The sequence below is a fragment of the Anolis carolinensis genome, chromosome 6 (assembly GCF_035594765.1).
Source record: "Anolis carolinensis isolate JA03-04 chromosome 6, rAnoCar3.1.pri, whole genome shotgun sequence".
NCBI lineage: Eukaryota > Metazoa > Chordata > Lepidosauria > Squamata > Dactyloidae > Anolis > Anolis carolinensis.
In genome coordinates this window covers 325,832-353,017 of record NC_085846.1, presented here as the reverse complement: position 1 = coordinate 353,017, position 27,186 = coordinate 325,832, and the positions used below count along the sequence as shown (strand labels likewise).

The window sequence follows — 27,186 nt, the reverse complement described above, 5'->3', positions numbered from 1 at the left end:
TTGGTGTTCTGGGCTATATAGCTATGTGAAAGGGCATTGAGTCTACACTGCCCTTTCATTATATAATCCAGTTCAAATAAGATCATCAAATTTTTATAGGGCCCTTCAACACAGCCCTTTATTCCAAAATATAAAGGTAGAAAATCCCACATTATCTGAGTGTGGACTCAAATAACCCAGTTTAAAGCATATATTGTGGGATTTTCTGCCTTGATATTCTGGGATAAAGGGCCATGTGGAAGGGCCCTCAGTGAACCCTGCCTGTCCCTCGGGCACCTTGTGGCTGAGGGGGTTGCTATGACACAAAGGGGGTGGGGCCTAAGAGAGCAGGGCCTACCCTTCTGACTGGCAGCCAGGGGTGGAACAGCTCTTCCTCCTCCCTCCTCCTTCCCCCCCCCCCCCCCCCAGCTTTCTTATTGGAGGTCTGTGTTCCTGTGTGTGCGAGGAGGGAGGGAAGCCCCTCCAAGAAGAACAGCCCTGGCAGCTGGCTCTCTCTCTACCTGCTCTTCTCCACGTGCCGGGAGGGGAGTGAAAAATAGATTTAGGCCAATCTGGCTTTTGGGGATGTTTTCTTATAGTCACTCCTTGGAAAGTGATTAGTTTTGTGGCCACATTTGGTGTGATTTGGCCCAGTGATTTTGTTGTTAACTCGGTCCTAATTACACACATTACATTTATATGTACATAGATTTTTTTTAATCCGAATATACAGTTAACCATTTTTCCAAAAATGCGACAATAAAGAACCAATATTTATGACGAGAAGGTACATGGTATTTTGAAAAAGTCAAATATACCTATATTTAACTTTAATACAATTTATACATACCATAATAATAATAATAATAATAATAAGATAAGATCGTGGCTCATGCTGCAGCAAATGCAATAAGAAAGCAGCTCCCAACTCTAAAAACAGTGCCCAAGAGACACCTGGCGCCTCTCATGAAAGATGTGAATGCAGCACTCTCCACTGTCCAAATAACATCAATTGAACAAACAAACCAGTATGCCTACAGTGCAGCAGTGATAGTAACAGAAGAGCTTGGGCTCCTACAACCAAGGCAGCCCCAAAGAAAATCGACTGGAAAACCAAAGTGGAAGGTCAGGCTGGAGTTGAAAATCAAAAAGCTTAGATCAGATGCAAGTAACCTGAAAAATATGAAAGAGAAGAAACTGAAGAATGACAAAATCAAGCAATACCTGATCCGAAAGTACTGGCTGAACACCAGAAAAATTGAAGAAGCTTTGGAGATCGTGAAAGAACAAATTACAGCAACAGCCAGAAAAATTGAAAGGTATGAAGCCAGAATCATCCAGTACAGACAAAATCAACTGTTTCAATCAGACCAAAGACGGTTCTACCAGAGTCTGAACCAAACAACAGACACAGTAACCATAAAACCAGAGAAAACTGCAACAACGAAGTTCTGGAAAGAACTTTGGGAAAACAATAAAAACTACAACAAAAACGCTGGGTGGATAAAGGAGTTTGAAGGAAAATTCTCACAGAACAAAATGGAACTGATGGAAATAACAACTGAAATGATCAGCAAACGAGTGCAAAAAGTCAAGAACTGGACATCGCCTGGTAGTGATCAACTTCATGGACTTTGGCTCAAACATCTGATTAGTTTACATGGAAAAATGGCCCAACAATTCAATGAGATGCTGCAGAAAGGAAGTATCAGTGAATGGCTAACAACTGGAAGAACATACCTGATACAAAAGGATCCAGCAAAAGGAGCAGCACCAGGAAACTACAGGCCAATAACGTGTCTGCCCACTATGTTTAAACTACTGACTGGCATCATAGCTGACAGAATTCAAGACTATCTTGAAGAAAAAAACATCTTGCCAGATGAACAGAAAGGCAACAAACGGAAAAGCAGGGGCACAAAAGACCAGTTATTGATTGACAAAATGATCCTGGAGAACTGTAAGAGCCGAAAAGCTAATCTTCACATGACATGGATTGACTACAAAAAGGCCTTTGACTCACTCCCACACAGCTGGATCATCAAGTGCCTGGACGCCATCGGGATTTGTAAAAACGTTGACACCTTCATTGAAAACATGATGGAGCACTGGAAAACTGAACTGTTTGTTGGAAATGAAAGCTATGGACTTGTCAACATCAGAAGAGGAATTTTCCAGGGAGATTCATTGTCCCCTCTGCTTTTCATTATTGCCATGATCCCTCTGTCAACAATCTTACAAAAAACAAATCTCGGCTACCAAACATCTAAGAATTCTCACAAAATTTCACATTTGATGTACATGGATGACTTGAAGCTATATGGGAAAACAGAAACTGAAATTCAGTCTCTGACCAACACTGTCCGAATTTTTAGCACTGATATCAACATGGAGTTTGGTTTGGACAAATGTTCGACAGTGGCATTGAAGAAGGGAAAAATCATTGAAAGTGAGGGCATAAATATGCCCAATGGCCAAACAATAAAGTGTCACCAGCCAGAGGCCTATAAATATCTGGGCATATTACAGCTGGACAACATCAAGCATGAACATGTGAAAACTGTGGTCAGCAAAGAATACACACAAAGGGTCAGAAAAATTCTCAAAAGCAAGCTCAATGGAGGCAACACCATCAAGGCCATAAACACCTGGGCCATACCTGTCATAAGATATACTGCTGGCATCATAAACTGGACACAGATGGAACTGGGCAATTTGGACAGAAAAACAAGAAAACTCATGACCATTCATCATTCACTGCACCCTCGCAGTGATGTTGACCGGCTATATCTGCCTAGAAGATCAGGGGGCAGAGGACTCCTACAAGTAAAACAAGCAGTCAAAGAAGAAGAACATGCCCTGGCAGAATATGTCAAGCAAAGTGAAGAACCTGCTTTGATTGAAGTCAAAAATCAGAAACTCCTCAAAGCACAGCAAACAAAAAACCAGTACAAGAAAACCACACTACAAACTAGAGCTGACAACTGGCACAACAAAACATTGCATGGAAAGTTCCTTGACAAAATTGAAGGAAAAACTGATAAGGAGAAGACCTGGCTCTGGCTCACGAATGGGACCCTGAAGAAGGAGACAGAAGGCCTGATCCTTGCAGCCCAGGAGCAAGACATCAGGACAAATGCAATTGAGGCCAAGATTGAAAAATCAGCTGATGACCCAAAATGCAGACTGTGCAAGGAAACAGATGAAACCATTGATCATATCCTCAGCTGCTGTAAGAAAATTGCACAGACAGACTACAAACAGAGGCACAACTATGTGGCCCAAATGATTCATTGGAACTTATGCCTCAAGTACCACCTGCCAGCAGCAAAGAACTGGTGGGATCACAAACCTGCAAAAGTATTGGAAAATGAGCACGCAAAGATACTGTGGGACTTCCGAATCCAGACTGACAAAGTTCTGGAACACAATACACCAGACATCACAGTTGTGGAAAAGAACAAGGTTTGGATCATTGATGTTGCCATCCCAGGTGACAGTCGCATTGACGAAAAACAACAGGAAAAACTCAGCCGCTCTCAGGACCTCAAGATTGAACTGCAAAGACTCTGGCAGAAACCAGTGCAGGTGGTCCCGGTGGTGATGGGCACACTGGGTGCCGTGCCAAAAGATCTCAGCCGGCATTTGGAAACAATAGACATTGACAAAATCACGATCTGCCAACTGCAAAAAACCACCCTGCTGGGATCTGCACACATCATCCGAAAATACATCACACAGTCCTAGACACTTGGGAAGTGTTCGACTTGTGATTTTGTGAAACGAAACCCAGCATATCTATCTCGTTTGCTGTGTCATACAATGTCGTTGTGTCAATAATAATAATAATAATAATAATTTTATTTTTGTACCCCGCCACCATCTCCCCAGAGGGACTCGGGGCGGCTTACAGATATAAAACCAACATACAATAAAATCAAATACAAAAACACACAAATAAATTTAAAAGGCATTAAAAATCACAATCATTATAAAACACTTGAGAAACACAGCAATAAAAACATAAAATGAGCTGGGCAAAGTGCACTGAGTGGAACTTGTAAACAAGAAGGAAGTTAAGGTGCTACAAGGTCATGGGAAGAGCCTTAGACTGGGGTGAAGCATATTAGCATTTTGCATACTCTAAAATAATAATGAACATAACTATAACCAGCTGAAAATAATGGGAATAATAATAAAATGGAATAGACATAAATGGATAGAAAACTGAAATAGAACAATAACTGAAAACTAGATGGGTACCAGGGGATTGTTTATTTGCTTTCTGAAGGATGGCATCAGGGAGGGAGCCATTCTGGTGTCCTTCGGGAGAGAGTTCCAGAGCCAAGGGGCCACTGTCGAATTCTCAAAATGCAATTCTCACAGGGACAGAAAGTGAGGGGGAATCTTCTGAACAGGAACACAGGTAGCAAAACCCATGTTACAGGGGTGTGAACCTTTCCCTATACTACAAAACTTTAAACCCCAAAAGCATGGGGAGCCTCCGGTGGCCAAGGGGATAAAAGCCTCACGACTTGAAGGTTGGGTTGCTGACCTGAAAGCTGCCAGGTTCAAATCCCACCCGGGGAGAGTGTGGATCAGCTCCAGCTCCATGTGGGGACATGAGAGACGCCTCCCACAAGGATGGTAAAACATCAAAACATCCGGGCGTCCCCTGGGCAATGTCCTTGCAGACGGCCAATTCTCTCACTCCAGAAGCAACTCCGGTTGCTCCTGACACGGAAAAAAAACTTTAAAAATGGCTAGAATTATACTTTAAAACATATCTGTTCTTATATACAAATTCCACTGAAGAACAAACCTACAGAAACTATCCTGTTTACAACCTAGGACTGCTTGTGAGTTCTTTGATGTAAACGTAGACTTGAACCCTGAGTGAAGCTCTTTCCACACTCCAGGCATTTATACGGTTTCTCCCCAGTGTGAGTTCTTTGATGTGAACATAGACTATCACTGCGAGTGAAGCTCTTTCCACACTCCAGACATTTATGTGGTTTCTCCCCAATGTGAGTTCTTTGATGCAAACGTAGACTTGAACCCTGAGTGAAGTTCTTTCCACACTCCAGGCATTTATATGGTTTCGCCCCAGTGTGAATCTTTTGATGTGCACGCAGATTCCCACTCCAAGCGAAGCTCTTTCCACACTCCACGCATGTATAGCGCTTCTCCCCAGTGTGGATCCTTTGATGTGAATGCAGACTGTTACTCTCAGCAAAGCTCTTACCACACTCTATGCATTGATGGGGTTTCTCCCCAGTGTGAGTCCTTTGATGTCTGCGTAGATTTCCATTCTCGGTGAAGCCCTTGCCACACTCCAGGCATGTATAGGGTTTCTCCCCAGTGTGGATCTTTTGATGTGAACTTAGCCCTCCACTCTGAGTGAAGCTCTTACCACACTCCGTGCATTGATAGGGTTTCTCCCCAGTGTGAGTCCTTTGATGTCTACGTAGATCTCTATTCTCACTGAAGCCCTTTCCACACTCCAGGCATGTATAGGGTTTCTCACCAATGTGAGATTTCTTATGTTGTTGTAGGCTCCCATTCGTCGTGTAGCTCTTACCACATTCCAGGCATGTATAGGGTTTTCCCCCAGTGTGGATCCTTTCATGTGCACGCAGATTTGTACTTCGTGCAAAGCTCTTTCCACATTCAGTACATGTATAGGGTTTCTCCCCAGTGTGGATCCTTTCATGTAAACGTAGATTTCCACTCCTAGCAAAGGCCATTCCACACTCCAGGCATGAATAGGGTTTCTCACCAATGTGAGATTTTTTATGTTTTTGTAGGTTCTCCTTCGTAGTGTAGCTCTTACCACACTTCACACATGTATAGTGATTCTCCCCAGTGTGGATCCTTCGATGTGCACGCAGATTCGCCCTCCAAGCAAAGCTCTTTCCACATTCTATACATGTATAGCCTTTCTCCCCAGTGTGGATCCTTTGATGTGAATGCAGACTGTCACTCTCAGCAAAGCTCTTACCACACTCCAAGCATGTATAGGGTTTCTCTCCAGTGTGAGTTCGTTGATGTACACGTAGATTTCCACTCCAGGCAAAGCTCTTTCCACATTCCAAGCATGTATAGGGCTTCTCCCCAGTGTGAGTCTGTTGATGTGCATGTAGACTTCCACTCTGCGTGAAACTCTTTCCACACTCCACGCATTTATAGGGTTTCTCCCCAGAGTGGATCCTTTCATGTGCACGCAGACTAGTACTCTGTGTAAAGCTCTTTCCGCAGTCTATGCATGTATAGGATTTCTCCCCAGTGTGAGTTTTCTGATGTGATTGCAGTTTTCCACTCTGCGCAAAGCTCTTTCCACACTCCAAGCATGTATAGGGTTTCTCTCCAGTGTGAGTCCGTTGATGTACACGCAGATTTCCACTCCAAGCAAAGCTCTTTCCACACTCCACACATGTATAGCTCTTCTCCCCAGTGTGGATCCTTAGATGAAAACGCAGACTTGTTCTCTCAGCAAAGCTCTTTCCACACTCCAGACATGTATACGGTTTCTCCCCAGTGTGAACGTTCCGATGTGAAAGCAAATATCCACTCTTTGCAAAGGTCTTTCCACATTCCAAGCATTTATAGGGTTTCTCCCCCATGTGAGTTTTCTGATGTGAATGCAGATTTTCACTCTGTGCAAAGCTCTTTCCACACTCAAGGCATGGATAGGGTTTCTCCCCCATGTGAGTTTTCTGATGTGAATGCAGATTTCCACTGTATGCAAAGCTCTTTCCACACTCCAGGCATGCATAAGGTTTCTCCCTGGTGTGAGTTCTTTCATGTTGCTGCAGAAAGCGCCGGTCACTAAAGCTCTTTCCACATTCAGTACATTTCTGGAGTCTCTTCCCCATGTTGATAGTGATATTTATTTTTACTGAACCAGAGACACTTGACTCTTCTTTTCCCTCTTTTAATCTGTGAATGAGGCAAAGAGTTCTGCAAAATTAGCCCCTTGAGAGGATTTCTTCTTCCTGACCAACTGGCCTTCTGACTGCACTTCTGGTTTCCAAATTCCTCAATAGCCACTAGATGCGGGTTTCTTTCCCATCAGGGCCGATGTGTGTGTCTCCAGTGGATGCTCATTTCCCTGGTCAAGAAAGAAGAAGGAAAAGATGAGGGATGAAGGCCAGGAACCTTCTCAACCCCCAAGATGTTCCCCCTTTTCCCTTCATGGGTCATGCTGAAAATGGAAATGCCGGGAAATGCAGAGGTGAAGGGTCTCAAGGGCACACACAGACACCAACAGACGCAATCCCAGATTCGTGAACAAGGAGGAATGTCTCCAGAATCAATCTCACTGAATGAACACGACTGGGACCATGGTTCAAATGGCAAGAAAGAAAGTCGGAAGGATGGGAAAAGAGTCATAGAAGGAAAGTTTTAGTAGAAATAGAAGGAAAGTTTGAGTTTTAGAAAAGCCCTGAAAACATGGCTATGTGCCCAGGCTTTCGAAGATTAAATGATAAAGATGACCCGGACTGATTAACGGCTACAGCACGAGGATTTTGGATGCATGGGTTTTAATCATATGTTTTATATTTTTATATTGTTTTACTTGGATTTTCATTGCTGTTTTAATTATGTGTAGGCATTGAATTGTTGCCAATTTTGTACGCCGCCCTGAGTCCCTTTGGGTGAGAAGGGCGGGATATACCGTTTCCCTGAAAATAAGACAGTGTCTTATATTAATTTTTGCTGCCAAAGATGCGCTAGGTCTTATTTTCAGGGGATGTCTTATTCTTCTATGAAGAAGAATTCACATTTATTGTTGAACAAAAAAATCGAACATTTATTATATACTGTACAGTAGTTGTTATCACAAACCAGCATAACCAAACTGTGACTCCTATCAAGAATTTTTTGTTACTACCAATGTTTCCATGTACAACAATCTATGGTACATATATTTACCGATCCTGCATGCTCTGGTATTTTGTTTGGCGGGCATGCTTCCAAACAAAAACTTTGCTAGGTCTTACTTTTGGGGGAGGCCTTATATTTAGCAATTCAGCAAAACCTACACTAGGTCTTATTTTCTGAGGATGTCTTATTTTCGGGGAAACAGGGTAAATGTTGGAAATAAATAAATAAGAAGGGAGGGTAACTCTTTTCAACATTTGAGTCATAGAATCATAGAATAGTAGAGTTGGAAGAGACCTCATGGGCCATCCAGTCCAACCCCCTGCTAAGAAGCAGGAAATCGCATTCAAAGCACCCCTGACAGATGGCCATCCAGCCTCTGCTTAAAAGCCTCCAAAGAAGAAGCCTCCACCACAGCCCGGGGGAGAGAGTTCCACTGTCGAACAGAGTCATGTTGATTTGGGTCGCTGTGAGTTTTCCAGGCTGTCTGGCCATGTTCCAGAAGCATTCTCTCCTGACGTTTCGCCCACATCAATGGCAGGCACCCTCAGAGGTTGTGAGGTCTGTTGGAAAACTCCCAGCAACCTATTGATCTGTTTCATCCTAGTCCGGCCCCCCAACAGTCTGAGGGACCCTGAACTGCCAGCCCCCTCCCCCTGCCCCCCACGTTACCCCTCCCTTGCATTTCCTTACATGCCTTCCTTTCTTCTTCCCTCTCTCTCTCTCTCTCTCTCTCTCTCTCCATTTCCTTCGCGCCCAAGGAAACTGCCCCGCCTCCAACCGGAAGTGACGTCGGCCCTGAAGGGAGCGAGGAATTGTGGGAGTTGAAGTCCAAAACACCTTGGGCGGGGGGCTTGCGTGCTGCTGGACTTGGCTCTGCTTTTTGCTTTTGAGCGTTGCTCGTTGCATTTCGCTTTGCTTTCTGCATTGCTCTTCGCATTTTGCTTTGCTCATTTTTTTTTTGCTTTGCTCTTTGCATTGCTTACTATTACAGTAGAGTCTCACTTATCCAACATAAACAGGCTGGCAGAATGTTGGATAAGCGAATATGTTGGATAATAAGGAGGCATTAAGGAAAAGCCTATTAAACATCAAATTAGGTTATGATTTTACAAATGAGGCACCAAAACATCATGTTAGACAACAAATTTGTCAGAAAAAGTAGTTCTATACGCAGTAATGTTATGTAGTCATTACTGTATTTATGAATTTAGCACCAAAATATCACAATATATTGAAAACATTGACTCCAAAAATACGTTGGATAATCCAGAACGTTGGATAAGCGAGTGTTGGATAAGTGAGACTCTACTGTATTATTATTACATATTTATTTTTTTATCCCGCGTTTCTCCCTTTGGAGGGCGCTCTTAGCAGGCACAGCAAGGTGCGTCAAGCGTGTACGAGCAGCAAGGAGCACACATCCAAGCACTCCCGACAGATGACCATTCACTCTCTGCCTAATAATAATAATAATAGGATCCTAGAGTTGGAAGGGGTCCCCAAAGGTCACCCAGTCAACCCCCATTTTTCCGTCGGGCAGGAAAACACCATCCATTCCCTCCCAACAGATGGCCATCCGCACTCTGCTTCATAATAATAATAATAATAATAATAATAATAATAATAAGATCCAATTATTATTATTATTATTATTATTATTATTATTATTATTATTTTGTTTGCTGTGTCATAATAAAATAATAATAATAATAATAATAATAATAATAATAATAATAATAATAATAATAATAGGATCCTAGAGTTGGAAGGGGTCCCCAAAGGTCACCCAGTCAACCCCCATTTTTCCGTCGGGCAGGAAAACACCATCCATTCCCTCCCAACAGATGGCCATCCGCACTCTGCTTCATAATAATAATAATAATAATAATAATAATAATAATAATAAGATCCAATTATTATTATTATTATTATTATTATTATTATTATTTTGTTTGCTGTGTCATAATAAAATAATAATAATAATAATAATAATAATAATAATAATAATAGGATCCTAGATTTGGAAGGGGTCCCCAAAGGTCACCCAGTCAACCCCCATTTTTCCGTCGGGCAGGAAAACACCATCCATTCCCTCCCAACAGATGGCCATCCGCACTCTGCTTCATAATAATAATAATAATAATAATAAGATCCAATTATTATTATTATTATTTTGTTTGCTGTGTCATAATAAAATAATAATAATAATAATAATAATAATAATAATAATAATAATAATAATAATAGGATCCTAGAGTTGAAAGTGGTCCCCAAAGGTCACCCAGTCCACCCCATTTTTCCATCGGACCGGAAAACGCCATCCTTTCCCTCCTAACAGATGACCGTCGAACTTCTGCTTAATAATTATTATTATTGTTGGAAGGTCCCCCCAAAGGCCATCCAGTCCAACCCCATTCCACCACAGAGTCACCATCCAAGCCCTCCCAACAGATGGCCAACTATTCCTCTGTTCAAAAATTTCCAGAGACAGAAGAAGGCTTCAGCAGCACATTTATTTATTCATTGACAGTATTTATATTCTGCTCTTCTCACCCCAAAGGGAACTCAGGGTGGATCACAGAACATACATATGTGGCAAACATTCAATGCCGAATTATACGATGAGAAGACAGGCAGCAGATGGTAGAGGTATTATATAGGCTTTCCCCAATCTTTTTTTGGCATCTTTGAAGGCTGTGCTCGGTTTCAGCCACTGGGTGGTGCTGTCGCTCCATCTCCTTGCCAAAGAGCTTTCTTTCTTTGTAAACCTTTTCTCCTTTTCTGAGCCTTGCCTAAAATACCTTCCTGCTTTAATGTGGTTCCTATTTATCTACTCACATTGCTGCTTTCGATCCGCTAGGTGGGCGGGGAGCTGGGCTGAAGGTCAGGAGCTCACCCTCACCCAGCTTCAAACTGTCAACCTTCCTGTTCAGCCTGTGGTCTATTAAGACATAAGAAGACGTCGGCAAGCGTCTTGGCAGAACGGGGTTGGACTGGATGGCCCATGAGGTCTCTTCCAACCCTATGATTCTATGATTCTGAGTGTCGCTCATCTATATTACATATTTGTACTGATGCAGTCTAGGATCGCATTGGCCTTTTCTACCACCACATCACACTCTTGGCTCATGTTCAACTTGTATTGCATTCATTCATAATAATAATAATAATAATAATAATAATAATAATAATAATAACCACCCTCGCAGTGATGTTGACCAGCTATATCTGCCTAGAAGATCAGGGGGCAGAGGACTCTTACAAGTCAAACAAGCAGTCAAAGAAGAAGAACATGCCCTGGCAGAATATGGAAAGCAAAGTGAAGAACCTGCTTTGATTGAAGTCAAAAATCAAGAAACTCCTCAAAGCACAGCAGACAAAAAACCAGTACAAGAAAACCGCACTACAAACTAGAGCTGACAGCTGGCACAACAAAACATTGCAAGGAAAGTTCCTTGACAAAATTGAAGGAAAAGCTGACAAGGAGAAGACCTGGCTCTGGCTCACGAATGGGACCCTGAAGAAGGAGACAGAAGGCCTGGTCCTTGCAGCCCAGGAGCAAGACATCAGGACAAAGGCCATTAATAATAATAATAATAATAATAATAATAATAATAATAATAATAGAAGACCTGGCTCTGGCTCACGAATGGGACCCTGAAGAAGGAGACAGAAGGCCTGATCCTTGCAGCCCAGGAGCAAGACATCAGAACAAAGGCCATTAATAATAATAATAATAATAATAATAATAATAATAGAAGACCTGGCTCTGGCTCACGAATGGGACCCTGAAGAAGGAGACAGAAGGCCTGATCCTTGCAGCCCAGGAGCAAGACATCAGAACAAAGGCCATTAATAATAATAATAATAATAATAATAATAATAATAATAGAAGACCTGGCTCTGGCTCACGAATGGGATCCTGAAGAAGGAGACAGAAGGCCTGATCCTTGCAGCCCAGGAGCAAGACATCAGAACAAAGGCCATTAATAATAATAATAATAATAATAATAATAATAATAATAATAGAAGACCTGGCTCTGGCTCACGAATGGGACCCTGAAGAAGGAGACAGAAGGCCTGATCCTTGCAGCCCAGGAGCAAGACATCAGGACAAAGGCCATTAATAATAATAATAATAATAATAATAATAATAATAATAATAATAATAGAAGACCGGGCTCTGGCTCACAAATGGGACCCTGAAGAAGGAGACAGAAGGCCTGATCCTTGCAGCCCAGGAGCAAGACATCAGAACAAAGGCCATTAATAATAATAATAATAATAATAATAATAATAATAGAAGACCTGGCTCTGGCTCACGAATGGGACCCTGAAGAAGGAGACAGAAGGCCTGATCCTTGCAGCCCAGGAGCAAGACATCAGGACAAAGGCAATTAATAATAATAATAATAATAATAATAATAATAGAAGACCGGGCTCTGGCTCACAAATGGGACCCTGAAGAAGGAGACAGAAGGCCTGATCCTTGCAGCCCAGGAGCAAGACATCAGAACAAAGGCCAATAATAATAATAATAATAATAATAATAATAATAATAATAATAATAATAATAGAAGACCGGGCTCTGGCTCACGAATGGGACCCTGAAGAAGGAGACAGAAGGCCTGATCCTTGCAGCCCAGGAGCAAGACATCAGAACAAAGGCCATTAATAATAATAATAATAATAATAATAATAATAATAATAATAATAATAGAAGACCTGGCTCTGGCTCACGAATGGGATCCTGAAGAAGGAGGCAGAAGGCCTGATCCTTGCAGCCCAGGAGCAAGACATCAGGACAAAGGCCATTCAGGCCAAGATCGAAAAATCAGCTGATGACCCAAAATGCAGACTGTGCATGGAAACCGACGAAACCATGGATCATATCCTCAGCTGCTGTAAGAAAATTGCACAGACAGACTACAATCAGAGGCACAACTACGTGGCCCAAATGATTCACTGGAACTTATGCCTCAAGGACCACCTGCCAGCAGGAAAGAACTGGTGGGATCACAAACCTGCAAAAGTCTTGGAAAATGAGCAGCAAAGATACTGTGGGACTTCCGAATCCAGACTGACAAAGTTCTGGAACACAACACACCAGACATCACAGTTGTGGAAAAGAAAAATGTTTGGATCATTGATGTCGCCATCCCAGGTGACAGTCGCATTGACGAAAAACAACAGGAAAAACTCAGCCGCTATCAGGACCTCAAGACTGAACTGCAAAGGCTCTGGCAGAAACCAGTGCAGGTGGTCCCGGTGGTGATGGGCACACTGGGTGCCGTGCCAAAAGATCTCAGCCGGCATTTGGAAACAGTAGACATTGACAAAATTACAATCTGCCAAATCTGCGTGCATCATCCAAAAATACATCACACAGTCCTAGACACTTGAGAAGTGTTCGACTTGGGATTTTGTGATACGACATCCAGCATAGACATCTTGTTTACTGTGTCATACAATATAATAATTCATATTATGTCTTCGTATAGAACTGCATTGGACTTTTCCACTGCTGCATGGCACTCTTGGCTCCCCATTGACAATGGGGAAGCTGAGGCTAGGGGGTGGGGGTGGTCCCCATATTTGGCCCCCTCCTTTCCCATTGAGTCCAGGCTCACAGTCCTGGGGGGGGGTGCCCAGTTGCCTTGGGGTGGGGAGGGGGTGTCAGCTGCTGGTTCTGTGACCTCACTGGGTGGAGGTCTGTGAGGTCATGCTGGGCCCCCTCCCCTGGCAGAAGGGCCTGGCTGGAGGCCACCAGGCTCGGGAAAGAGGACCCTCATGGCTCCCCTGGCCCTCCTGGCGCTCCTGGCCCTTTGGAAGGGGGCGGGGGCTCAAGGTAGGGGACAAAGAGACCCCCATGAACCCGCCCACCTGGTGCCACTCAGAGACCTCTTCCTGGGACTCTCTTCCGAGTGGAATGACATCACCATCATCATCATCGTCGGAAGTGCTAAATGTGTCCCTCAAAGGCTTTCATGGCCAGTATGTTCCAGCAGCATTCTATCCTGATGTTTCGCCTGCATCTGTGGCTCATGGCATCTTCAGAGGTTCTGTTGGAAATGAGGCAAGTGGAGTGTGTATACTTTCCCTGTGGAATGAGGCCCAGGGTGGGAGACGGAACCCTGGTCTGTTTGAAGCTAGTGTGGATATTATTGCAGTTTGCAAGCTGGAACAGCATTGAGTAACCACGAAGTTTGCAAAGTCAACTAGTTAAGTAAATTTAAGTAAGTCAGATCTAATTTGCCCAATAGTCACTGATGAATGTTTTTATGTTGAATGTTTTTATATTGTGGAATGATATTTTAAATTGTAAGTCACTCGGAGCGACTAATTAAGAAATGAAGTGAAGTTGAACTAGTGAGGGTCTCTGCATAGAGGTAGCCTGGCTTTTGCTGCCTGGAGCCATCCTTTGGTTGAAAGGTGTTCATTGGCAGTTGATTATTTGCTGTCTGGAATCCCCCTGTTTCTGGGTGGTGTTCATTGTTTACCGTTTTGATTCTGGTCGTGTTTTTTAATGCTGGTGACCACCCAGGCAACAACAGCCAGGCTACCTCTATGCAGAGACCCTCACTAATTGACTCTGCAGCTGCAAGGCTACTCAGTGCTATTCAAGCTTGCTCATTGCAACATTCAAACGGACAAGGGTGTTTTCTCCAACCCTGGGATATATATACACTCCACTTGCTTCATTCCTTCTATGCAGAGACCCTCCCTGGTTAGCTCCAGCTTCTGCCAACCTAGCAGTTCGAAAACATGCCAATGTGAGTAGATCAATAGGTACTGCTCCTGAGGGAAGGTAACGGCGCTCCATGCAGTCATGCCAGTGGCCACATGACCTTGGAGGTGTCTATGGACAACACCGGCCCTTCGGCTTAGAAATGGAGATGAGCACCAGAGTCCCAGAGTCAGACATGACTGGACTTAATGTCAGGGGAAAACCTGACTTGGCAGCTTCCTGGCTACTCAATACTATTCAAACTTGCTCATTGTAACATCCACGCTCGCTTCAAACAGACGAGGGTTCTTCCTCCCACCCTGGACATTATTTCACAGGGATATATATGAACTCCACTTGCCTCATTGCCCTCTGAAGATGCCATTAGCCACAGATTCAGGTGAAACGTCAGGAGAGAATGCTACTGGGACATGCCCACACAGCTCGAAAAAATCTCATAGCAGCCCAGTGATTCTGGCCATGAAAGCTTTTGACAACAAAAAGATACATATGTTTTACTCGTATTAGAAAGTGCAAAATGACTACTGTTGATGGGTGGCTGTATAATACACTTTGGAAATAATAATAATATTTATTTATTTATTTATTTATTTATTTGCAGCATTTATATTCCGCCCTTCTTTCTCACCCCGAAGGGGACTCAGGGCGGATCACATTACACATATAGGCAAACATTCAATGCCTTTTAACATAGAACAAAGACAAGACAAACATAGGCTCCGAGCGGGCCTCGAACTCATGACCTCCTGGTCAGGGTGATTCATTGCAGTTAATTGCAGCTGGCTTGCTCTCCCGCCTGCGCCACAGCCCAGAGCCCAATAATAATAATAATAATAATAATAATAATAATAATAATAATAACAACAACAATAATAATCCAAGACAGAAGTGGGATTAGGGGTCCCATTCTCTGGGGCTTGGGGGTCTCATTGAGGGTCTTGCCCCTTTCTTCTTCTCTTCTTCCTGCTCAGAGTCACAGTGCGGATATTTGCCGGAGAATGACGACCTGAACGGCTCCTCGGTGGGGGTCTCCTGGGGCACGGGGGTCCCCGTTGACCCCACAGACAAGTGGCCAGGACTGGTCAGCCTCCAGAGCGGCTCCGTGCTTTTCTGCAGAGGATCCATCGTCCACTCCTGGTGGGTGCTTTCGGCCGCCCACTGCTTCGCCAATGAAACGTAAGCAAGACCCTCAACTTAGCCTTTATGACAGGCCTGGGCCAACTTCGGCCCTCCCTCCAGGTGTTTTGGACTCCAACTCCCACCATTCCTAACAGCCGGTAGGCTGTTAGGAATGGTGGGAGTTGGAGTCCAAAACACCTGGAGGGAGGGCCGAAGTTGGCCCAGGCCTGCAGAGCATGATAACAATAACAATAGTAACAATAATTATTATTCCAGCAGGTTGTCGAGGACTTTCATGGTTGGAAGCACAGGGTTGTTGTGTGTATACATATATACCTCACAATGTCCGAGGATACTTGCCATAGATGTGGGCGAAACATCAGGAGAGAGTGCTTCTGGAACATGGCCAGGCAGCCCGGAAAACACACAACAACCCTATTGTTCCAGCAATTTCCCCCTTCATTTCTTCCCTCTTTTCTGAGCCCTCTCTCCCTTTTATGTCATACATGTTGGGGCTCAGCAGGAAGATGCTGGGGATTTCTCAGAGGACGAGGGGGATGATGGGTTTCCCACTAAGGAGTCTGTGTGTGTTTAGGGTGAATTGCAGGCCTTAGATCATAGAGGAGTGCAAGCAGTTGTAGGTGAGACAAAGGATGTTTTAGATTCCAGTCTTCGTTCTTTAGCAACAGCAGAAAAGTCAATTTCTCTTGGAAATCGGCCTTGAGCAGATGAGTTTCCCCGTGATATCAGATTAGGCCTCTGCACAGAGGGAGTGAAGGATAGATTAATGAGGCATTTATTTATTTGATTTATATACCACTTATACTAATGATGGGCGAGCTTTTGCGCCTGGTGTGTCAAAATTCCACCAAAAAACCCAGCATGACTTGGGTGGTGTGTCACTTTGACAAAAAAACCATAATTTCGCAATATGTATAGTTTAAATAACAAAAATGTATAACTGTAATATATAACTGTATTTAATAAATCAAAAACTATTTACTACCCTTGTTTCCATGTACAACAATCTATGGTACCTCTTGCAGTTTCCACGCTGATTTCTCTCTATTCTAGTTTCAATGTAGTCATGAATAATGAATAATATAATAATAATAATATAATAGTAATAATATGATAATATGCTACAATAATAAAAGAATAATAATAGAATGATATATATAAATGTAATGTGCATAATTCCCATGGAGTAAACAACAAAACCACTGGACCAAATCACACCAAATTTGGCCACAAAAGACATTTTCATCCAATCAATCTGCATGTGGCAGCATGGCAGCAAAAATGGCTAGGTGTGTCAGTGCTGACACGCGTGTCATAGGTTGGCCATCACTGGCTTACACAATGGCAGAATAAATGCCACATATAATACAACATATAGTAAAAACCAAACATAAAACACAAATAAAAGCCGGTATCCAGATCTAATTAAAACAATTAAAACCATGTGACCATTGCAACGGGGGAAGTTTCAAGCCAAAAAAGCCCTGTCTCTCGTCCCCACCAACCACGCCTGTGACGGCGGTGGTGTTGTGGTAATCTCTGAGCGGTTAGACTCAATTTAACCCTCTCTGGGGGAGATTCCACCAAAAATCAGCAGAGTAGCAAAAGCAAAGGCTTTCAAATGCAACAGTTACTTACACGGGGTGAGCAAGAGAAGCCTTTGACCATTTAGGATTGCAATGGACTGCAGAGTCTCAGTAAAAGTTCAAAAAGTATTTATTCAGGTAAAAATAACTCCATTGTAGATAGAAAGGCTTGGGAGCTGTCTAGTCTACTCTAGACTGGTTTCTAAGGAAAAATAAGAAAGGAAAAATAACAAACATCTAAATAGTTACATCTTGCCAGGAGAGACAGCAAAATGCTTCTTGTTAGCTAGAAGAACAAAAGGAGAAGGAGTGAACTAAATGGTTCCAACCTCATGGTCCAGTTTATTGGGGCCATAAAACATTCTGACCAATGAGAAGTTAGTGTCCCTAGAGATTCACATTTCTACTAATTTCAAAGTAAGGGATGTGACGTAAACAGGTTAGAGTGAAACACAGTAAAGCCTGTCTAGGCATGCTTTGGAAACAGGGAAAGGATTCCCTCCATCTAACTCTATCATCTATCTAACTACATCTAGACTTGAGTAGTCCAGGGTGATTCCCAACAGGTGGGACCAAGAGCAGGGCCTCCCTCGAAGATCAGTGAGACTCAGAAAGAAGTGAGAAGTGAGAAGTCCTTGAAACCCAGGTGTCTGAAGCATGACCTCATGGCCTGTCAGTCATGCAGGGATATACTCATGACGTAGGTAAAGATATCAGCAACAGATGTGCGGTGAGAAGTGAGAGAATCATGGCAAGAGAGAACGCACACCTGCTGCTCTCTTTTATACACACTGTTGCTCATTATCAGCCAGGGACAAAAGCGCATGATGCAGCTCTCGTCATGACTGTTACATGGTCATGGCTCAGCTTCAGTTCCACATCATCACCCACTTAACCCTTCAGTAGGTGTGTGACCACATGTCCATTAGAACTGTATTTTCCACCATTTACACAATAGGGTGGCTGTTACACCCCAAGGCAGTGTGAGCACTGGAAACCAGACAGAGACCAATAATCATATAATATCTTTATTAAAACAATTATTAATCCAGGAAAGAATAGGTGGAAAGGTTGAGCAGATGATAGTCTTTTATGAAAGGGTATGAATGAGTCCAGTGGAATGAAGGGAAATGTCTAATTTTATTGTCCAAAGTCCAGAAACCGAAACACGCTCAAAACTGTTGGAAAGTTCATGAGTGGGGAAAACAAGGAAACAAGGCTAAGTAACAAAGTCCAATGTCACTAGGAAGTCTTTGATATCAAGGCAGGACCGTGATGAAGCTGAGGCAAAACTAGGTTCAGGAACAAGGCAAGAAAGTAGACTTAAATCTGTGTCTACTCGGGAGTCGCGGCTCGGCTTGGCCGCCAGGAACAGGAAACTTGGCTTAGTAAAATCAGAAGCTAGAGTCGGTGAACTGCTCTCAGGAAATAGCTACGTTGACACCGCAAAGTGTTCACGGTGCAAGACACTTTTATGGAACTTAGATCTGACCACAAAGAAGGGAAGCTAAACTCCCCAAAGGTTCCCAAGGGACTCTTCTATCCATTATCCCCTCGAGATGCCAAGCGGTTACTCCTTCAGAGGCCTTGTTTTTCTGATCTCTGGCGATGCAGAAACTCGCTTCTGTTGAAGGACACATTCTCTGTGGAACTAAGAACATCTGATTCAGCCATGGGAGTAATATTTCCAGTTTCTCTCCCAATTAAGGAATCATCCGAGCTATCAACAGCCGGCAGCTGTAATTGGAAGGAGCTCTGTGGACTAGGTAAAAAGTCAGAATAAGCTTCATCCTGGTCAAAGTTCATTTCTGAATCAGGTTCAGAAGCCAAAGGTGGCTGTGGTATGACAGTGACAGCCAGTGCATTTCGGTCTTAAAAGTGTATTATCTATCTAACAAATATATTAATATATTGGGTTTATGGTTCCCATCCCCTTGATCTGGTCATGTAAGTGTGATTTATTGTTATAATTGTATTATTTTACTTTGTTTAATAATGTGTATTATGTTGTTACGTAATGTTTGTGTTGCTTTTATGACTGTAAACCGCCCTGAATCCCATCTGGGAGATAGGGCGGTATATAAATAAAGTTTTATTATTATTATTATTATTATTATTATTATTATTATTATTATTATTATTATTAAATGCAACCTGTTTCGCCTCCTTCTCTCGCAGGGAGAAGCACACTGTGGTGGCTTCCAGGGGCAGCCTCTTGGGGCACCACAACGAGACACGCTCCGTGCACACGGTGCACCTGCACCCGCTCTATGACCCCAAGACCCGCGACAACGACATTGCGCTGCTGCTGCTAGATGACCCCGTCCCCTTTGAGCAGGCCCTCTGCCTCCCCAACCAGACCACCGTCCTCAATGACCTGATGTGGGAGGACTGCTTCGTGGCCGGGTGGGGGCTGACCATGCCAGGTCAGTGACCTCCAGCCAGCACTGACCCCCAGGCCACAGCGCCCTATCTCATTCAGTGCGAGAGCTATCCTACTCCCCTCTTTCTTTCCTTCTGGCCTATGGACAGAGCCAGCCCAACATAGAGGCCAATGTAAGCGGCCGCTTGTGACGCATTGTCCCTGGGGGCGCTGTCGAGGCTCACGAGACCTCGCGAGATTTCGTGAGAAGAGGTAGGCCTCAGTTGAAGCCTTCCGCGTTCGGCGAGGAGGGAGCCGATGGTCCCTGCCACCACCGGTGCCTCCGACGAAGATATGTCCGGGGTCTTGGGAGGAGGGGCGCAATTTTTTTGGTGGGCCGCGGCCATTAGGTTCGCCTACAAGGCGAAATTACCTAAAGCCGCCTCTGCCTATGGACCATGTGGCAAGTGGTCAGAGCTATGCCGTGGAGTTAGAAGAATAAACACACACAACACCCCTGCTAGCTAGGCACATGAATTTTCTCACGGCTTCCTCCAATCCAAAAAAAAACAACACTGCAGAGTCTTGGTCACCGTTAGCAGAGATTTTATAGCACAGCCTCTGACCTTGTTTAGTAGCTCACCACTTTAATAAGCACACTTGAGCTCCGGCTTTCATCCAAAGTAAGGGTATAATGGCCACGCATGTCCCACAAATCAGCATGGCTCAGTAGGAGGCTGGACTAGATGACCTCTCCCAACCCAATGGGCCTCTCCTTGGCATTTGGCGCCACTCCTGCCCCAAGGGAAGCCAGTTCTGTCCATTCCCAGGATGTCGCCACTGGAAAAATGACAGGCGCTTTCTCGTTCTCTGTGTGTGTCTCTCTGTCCTTCCTGCAGAGGTGGAGTCGGGCTCCGTGGACCTGCTGGACGTGGAGGTGGAAATGGTGGACTGGACGCAGTGCCAGCGCTGGCGGAACCCCCTGAGCAGGAACATGCTCTGCGCCAAGGTCGAGGAGGGAGGCCAAGACGCCTGCCAGGTGCAGCCCGGAGGGAGGGAGGGAGGGAGGGAGGGGGAGGGAGGGGGAGGGAGGACCCACACGCAAAGACACGCGTGTGCGCACACACACACACACACACACACCGGGGCCACCCCTATGAGGCCTCGAGGGTAGAGAGGCAGCGGTCAAGGGGTCAAGAGGTCAGGCTTGGGGAAAGGAGGGGGCAGCAGGAACAAGGCCCCCCTTCTTCCGTCCTTCTTTCCTTTCTTCTTTTTTCCTTTCCTCCCTCTGTCCCTTCTTTCTTTCTTTCTTTCTTTCTTTCTTTCTTTCTTTCTTTCTTTCTTTCTTTCTTTCTTTCTTTCCATCCTTCTTTCCTTCTGCTTTCCCTTCCTTTCTTCCTTCTATTCTTCTTTCCATTCTTCTCTGTCCTTCCTTCGCTCCTTTTTTCCTTCCCTCCTTCTGTCCTTCCTTCCTTCTTTCTTTCCTATTTTCCTTCTTTCTGTTCTTCTTTCTGTCTTTTTCTTCCTTCCTTCGTTCCTTTATCGTTGTTCGTTTCTTCCTTTATTCCTTATTTCCTTCCTTCCTTTCCTTCCTACCTTCCTTCTTTCTTTCCTCCCTCTGTCCCTCTCTTCCTTTCTTCCTTCCATCCTTCTTAACATCCTTCTTTACTTTTTTCTGTCCTTCCTTCCTTTTTTCCTTCCCCCCTTCTGTTCTTCCTTCCTTCTTTCTTTCCTATCTTCCTTCTTTCTGTCTTTTCCTTCCTTCCTTCCTTCCTTCCTTCCTTCCTTCCCTCCCTCCTTTCCTTCCTACCTTCCTTCTTTCTTTCCTCCCTCTGTCCCTTCTTTCTTTCTTTCTTTCTTTCTTTCTTTCTTTCTTTCTTTCTTTCTTTCTTTCTTCCTTCCTTCCTTCCTTCCTTCCTTCCTTCCTTCCTTCCTTCCTTCCTTCCTTCCTTCTTTCTGTCCTTCTTTCTGTCCTTCTTTCTTTCTCTCTTTCTTTCTTTCTTCCTTTCTTTCTTTCTTTCTTTCTTTCTTCCTTCCTTCCTTCCTTCCTTCCTTCCTTCCTTCCTTCCTTCCTTCTTTCTGTCCTTCTTTCTGTCCTTCTTTCTTTCTCTCTTTCTTTCTTTCTTTCTTTCTTTCTTTCCTTCCTTCCTTCCTTCCTTCCTTCCTTCCTTCCTTCCTTCCTTCCTTCCTTCCTTCCTTCCTTCCTTCCTTCCTGTTCTACTTTCTGTCTTTCTTTCCTTCTTTCTTTCTTTCCTTCTTTCCTTCCTTCCTTCCTTCCTTCCTTCCTTCCTTCCTTCCTTCCTTCCTTCCTTCCTTCCTTCCTTCCTTCTTTCTGTCCTTCTTTCTGTCCTTCTTTCTTTCTTTCTTTCTTTCTTTCTTTCTTTCTTTCTTTCTGTCTGTCTTTCTTTCCTTCTTTCTTTCTTTCCTTCTTTCCTTCCTTCCTTCCTTCCTTCCTTCCTTCCTTCCTTCCTTCCTTCCTTCCTTCCTTCCTTCCTTCTTTCTGTCCTTCTTTCTGTCCTTCTTTCTGTCCTTCTTTCTTTCTTTCTTTCTTTCTTTCTTTCTTTCTTTCTTTCTTTCTTTCTTTCTTTCTTTCTTTCTTCCTTCCTTCCTTCCTTCCCTTCCTTCCTTCCTTCCTTCCTTCCTTCTTTCTTTCTGTCCTTCTTTCTGTCCTTCTTTCTTTCTCTCTTTCTTTCTTTCTTTCTTTCTTTCTTTCTTTCTTTCTTTCTTTCTTTCCTTCTTTCCTTCCTTCCTTCCTTCCTTCCTTCCTTCCTTCCTTCCTGTTCTACTTTCTGTCTTTCTTTCCTTCTTTCTTTCTTTCCTTCTTTCCTTCCTTCCTTCCTTCCTTCCTTCCTTCCTTCCTTCCTTCCTTCCTTCCTTCCTTCTTCCTGTTCTACTTTCTGTCTTTCTGTCCTTCTTTCTGTCCTTCTTTCTTTCCTTCTTCCGTCCTTCCTTCCTTCCTTCCTTCCTTCCTTCCTTCCTTCTTCCTGTTCTACTTTCTGTCTTTCTGTCCTTCTTTCTGTCCTTCTTTCTCTCTTTCTCTCTCTCTCTCTTTCTTTCTTTCTTTTCTTTCTTTCTTTCTTTCTTTCTTCCTTCCTTCCTTCCTTCCTTCCTTCCTTCCTTCCTTCCTTCCTTCCTTCCTTCTTTCTGTCCTTCTTTCTGTCCTTCTTTCTGTCCTTCTTTCTTTCTTTCTTCCTTCCTTCCTTCCTTCCTTCCTTCCTTCCTTCCTTCCTTCCTTCCTTCCTTCCTTCCTTCCTTCTTTCTGTCCTTCTTACTGTCTTTCTTTCTTTCTTTCTTTCTTTCTTTCTTTCTTTCTTTCTTTCTTTCTTTCTTTCTTTCTTTCTTTCTTTCTTTCTTTCTTTCTTTCTTCCTTCCTTCCTTCCTTCCTTCTTCCTGTTCTACTTTCTGTCTTTCTTTCCTTCTTTCTTTCCTTCTTTCCTTCCTTCCTTCCTTCCTTCCTTCTTCCTGTTCTACTTTCTGTCTTTCTGTCCTTCTTTCTGTCCTTCTTTCTTTCTTTCTTTCTCTCTTTCTTCCTTCCTTCCTTCCTTCCTTCCTTCCTTCCTTCCTTCCTTCCTTCCTTCCTTCTTCCTGTTCTACTTTCTGTCTTTCTGTCCTTCTTTCTGTCCTTCTTTCTTTCCTTCTTTCTTCCTTCCTTCCTTCCTTCCTTCCTTCCTTCCTTCCTTCCTTCCTTCCTTCCTTCCTTCCTTCCTTCCTTCCTTCTTCCTGTTCTACTTTCTGTCTTTCTGTCCTTCTTTCTGTCCTTCTTTCTCTCTTTCTCTCTCTCTCTCTTTCTTTCTTTCTTTCTTTCTTCCTTCCTTCCTTCCTTCCTTCCTTCTTTCTGTCCTTCTTCCTGTCCTTCTTTCTTTCTCTCTTTCTCTCTTTCTTTCTTTCTTTCTTTCTTTCTTTCTTTCTTTCTTTCTTTCTTTCTTTCCTCTCTCTCTCTCTCTCTCTCTCTCTCTTTCCTTCCTTCCTTCCTTCCTTCCTTCCTTCCTTCCTTCCTTCCTTCCTTCCTTCCTTCCTTCCTTCCTTCCTTCCTTCCTTCCTTCCTTCCTCCTGGAGTGATAGAGTCCCTCTGCCTGAGAAGGCTGCTGTCCACACCTGGTTCTAGCCCACCCCCGTCTCCCCCCTCCCACAGCAAAACTCCCCATAGAATCATATACTTGGAGGGCACCCAGAGGCCATCCAGCCCAACCCCATTCTGCCAGGTACAAAAACACAACCTCGGCTTTCCTGGCTGCCTTCTTTTGTCAACTTTTTGTATGTTGGGAGAGGATTTTCCTCTCGCGTCTCCCAGACAGGGGTGGTGGCGGGGATTTTGGGCCATGCAATCCAACTTTTCAAAACTTTTAAGAATTGTTTACAGCCACCACTATCTTGCTTTGGCTTGCTGGCCTGGGCCAACTTCGGCCCTCCCTCCAGGTGTTTTGGACTGCAACTCCCACCATTCCTCACAGCCGGTAGGCTGTGAGGAATGGTGGGAGTTGCAGTCCAAAACACCTGGAGGGAGGGCCAGGCTGTGGCGCAGGCTGGCGAGCAGCCTGCTGCAATAAACCACTCTGACCATGAGGTCATGAGTTCGAGGCCAGCCCGTGGCGGGGTGAGCACCCGTCAATTAAAAAATAAAAAATAGCCCCTGCTCGTTGCTGACCTAGCAACCCGAAAGATAGTTGCATCTATCAAGTAGGAAATAAGGTACCACTTATAAAAGTGGGGAGGCTAATTTAACTAACTTACGATGTTAGAATGAGGAAGTGCCGTCAGAGTGGATGATGAAGGAGCTGCTCCCCCCTGTGGCCAGAATCGAACATCCCCCTCAGAAGGTTAAATTGCCTCTGTGTCTGTCTCTGTCTCGGTTCTATGTGTATATGGGCATTGAATGTTTGCCCTATATGTATATGATGTAAATACTGTATAAGATAAATACTGTAAATAAATATACTTTTAAGTCACTTTTCATTGCTCCATAACCCTTCTTTCCTCCCTGTCTCTGCTGCAGGGGGACAGCGGGGGTCCCCTGATGTGCCGGCCCCCCACCCACGGCCAGCAGTGGTTCCTGGTGGGCATCGCCAGCTGGGGCCACAGCTGCACGGAAGAGAAGACCCCCAGCGTCTACACGCGTGTCTCCGGCTACCGCCCATGGATGGAGCAGACGGCCGCCAGCAACGGGCACCCCTTGCACGAGGCCCAAAGACCCCCCACCACTGCCCCCACCCATGAGGCCAATGGGGTCGCCGTGGGGGGAAATGCAGGCAGCGGGGCCAGACATGGCCTGTCCCTTTGGGCCCTTTGGGTGGGGGTCTTGGCCGCGACCTTGACCCCAGGACAGTGGGCCTTGGGCTGGAGGGCAAGCAAAGCTCTTTAACACTGACCATATTGTGTCATGGCTGTTCTACAAAGGAAAGCATGGACATAGTGGTTGGCGGTGGTGTTGCGGAAATTGCATAGAGGTCAAATAAATATTCTTGGGTTGTTACGGCTGCATTGTTAGCGGAGTCTCCTTGGAAAGATAAAAAGCAGGGTATAAATAAATAAAATAATAATCTATCTATACACATAATAAAAGTGAAAATATGAATGTGTGTGTGTGGCCGGGGTGTCCACTTCCACCTCCACAAACAGCGCTAGCTCCCACCACCCAGGTGTTGTGACTCAGCCACAGCATAGCCAGAGTGAGGATGAAGAAGGGGATTCTGGGTTTCAGATACAAAAGCCAGATGAGTCAGATGGGATGCAGGATGAATTTCAGGATGATGGCATGGGAATGAGAATACAGGCTGATTCAGAGGCTCGAGAAATGCAGTTTGAGCAGAATGAACTGCTGACCCCACAGGCCATAGATAACAGCCAGAATGACATTTCCATGGGAATTAATGAGCAAGAGATGTCTCAAGCCCCGGTGTCTTCAGCCCCGGTTCAGGTGTGAGATAACGAGGACCTTGAATTATCTAGGGCGGACCGGTTGTTATGGAAGGGAGTTCAGCCTCGTAGGAGTGTGAGATTGGCAGGGAAGAGAGAGGCCTCCGCAGGAAAGAGGAATGCATTTTTGGGTTGCTTTTAAAAATGTGTGTTTTGAGATAGATTTTTGTCAAAGCAAATCCTCGCTTCATCTGTGTGGATGTTCTTGCTTCATGCTTAAGAAAAGATTATTGTTCCTGGATCTTTGAAACCTTTGGGCCTTTGTTCTTTGGGATCTATCGTATACTGTTTTGGCTTATGGACTTGTGGATTCTTATGGCTTATGAACTGTTGGATTTCTATTGACTCTTTTACTGCAATCTTGAAAACCTTATTACTGCCTGCTTTGATTTATATCTGCTTTTGCTCAATAAAACTACAAAAGACTTTCTCCTGTGTGTGACTGGATGTCTACAGCAAGGTGAACTATTCTGAGGAGCGACACCAGGAGACACCCATGGCCTTCCCTCCATTGACATTGCAGGTTATGGCGAGCGCCATGAACATGTCCAAGAGCCCTGCCCATGTCCTTCACAAACACCATCCTACCCACCACCCAAGGGAAGGCTTTCAGATGGGAACAAGTTTTTCCTCCACCACAGACATCCCAGTGTTTCTGACTCTCTCCATTGGTGTGGAATTTGCATGACCCCGCCCACTGCCTCTCCCTTCACCCTTTCCTACTCTTTTCCATGGCACACAAGAAACAATTGATCAGCAACTGAACATACTAGAGAGGTCTGGGGAGAATTCACCATGATTTATAGGAGTTGTAGGGACTGGGATGTATAGTTTACCTGCAATTTAAGAGCACTCTGAACTCCACCAACGATGGACCTGGAACTCACTTGGCACACAGAACCCCATAACCAGCAAAACATACTGGAGGTCTTGGGAGGGATTTATAGGAGTTGTAGTTCACCTCCATCCAGAGTGCACCATGAAGCCAAACAAGGATCGATTTGGAACAAACTTGCCATGCAGACCCAATATATATGCCCACATTTGAATCTTGGTGGGTTTTGAGGGGAATTGGCCTGGACATTTTGGAGTTGCAGGTACTGGGATGTATAGTTCACCTGCAATCAATGAACACTCTGAACTCCACCAAAGATGGAATTCGACCAAATTTGGCACACAGAGCCCCCATGACCACCAAAAAATAGGAAATTCACCTTGATTTGGGTGAGTTGTAGTTCACCTCCATCCAGAGAATACTTTGAAGCCAAACATCGATGGATCTGGAGATGGCTTAGAGGTCAAATCAATATTCTTGGATTGTTATGTCTGCGTGAGCAGAATCTCCTTGGGGAGAGAAACAGCGGGGTATAAATAAACATATGATGGTTATGATTATATTTCTTTATCCCGCGCTTTATCTCTCCCGAAAGGGACTCAAAGCGGCTTAATGTTAAAAGCATTATAATCATCATCATCATCATGATAATAATAACACAGTGGAACCAAATTTGCTATTTTTAAATTGTTTTAGATTCTAGCTTGTTTTTGTAAGCCGCCCCGAGCCCTAGGGG

General features: G+C 44.3%; 2 protein-coding genes across 2 annotated transcripts; one reads left to right on the top strand and one right to left on the bottom strand.

Moving 5' to 3' along the window:
- Positions 1-3,819: 3,819 nt before the first annotated feature.
- Positions 3,820-8,632, bottom strand: LOC100555240 (zinc finger protein 850-like). The gene is made up of 2 exons (XM_003230229.4): positions 8,557-8,632; positions 3,820-7,090 (listed from the first exon to the last, which is right to left on the bottom strand). Exon 2 carries the CDS (start codon positions 6,852-6,854, stop codon positions 4,827-4,829), a length of 2,028 nt encoding a protein of 675 aa, XP_003230277.1. The 5' UTR covers positions 6,855-7,090; positions 8,557-8,632; the 3' UTR covers positions 3,820-4,826.
- Positions 8,633-13,626: 4,994 nt separating this feature from the next.
- LOC103282631 (transmembrane protease serine 9) lies at positions 13,627-26,043 on the top strand. The gene is made up of 5 exons (XM_062957542.1): positions 13,627-13,714; positions 15,586-15,790; positions 19,519-19,766; positions 20,602-20,741; positions 24,696-26,043. The coding sequence occupies exons 1-5, from the start codon at positions 13,657-13,659 to the stop codon at positions 25,059-25,061; spliced, it is 1,017 nt and encodes a 338-aa protein (XP_062813612.1). The 5' UTR covers positions 13,627-13,656; the 3' UTR covers positions 25,062-26,043.
- The last annotated feature ends 1,143 nt before the right edge of the window (positions 26,044-27,186 follow it).

Coding starts and splice junctions, on each gene's coding strand:
- LOC103282631 (XM_062957542.1), top strand. CDS start 13,657: ATGGCTCCCCTGGCCCTCCTGGCGCTCCTGGCCCTTTGGAAGGGGGCG. Junction 15,791..19,518: donor CACTGCTTCGCCAATGAAAC/GTAAGCAAGACC, acceptor CTTCTCTCGCAG/GGAGAAGCACACTGTGGTGG. Junction 20,742..24,695: donor GAGGCCAAGACGCCTGCCAG/GTGCAGCCCGGA, acceptor TCTCTGCTGCAG/GGGGACAGCGGGGGTCCCCT.
- LOC100555240 (XM_003230229.4), bottom strand. CDS start 6,854: ATGGGGAAGAGACTCCAGAAATGTACTGAATGTGGAAAGAGCTTTAGT.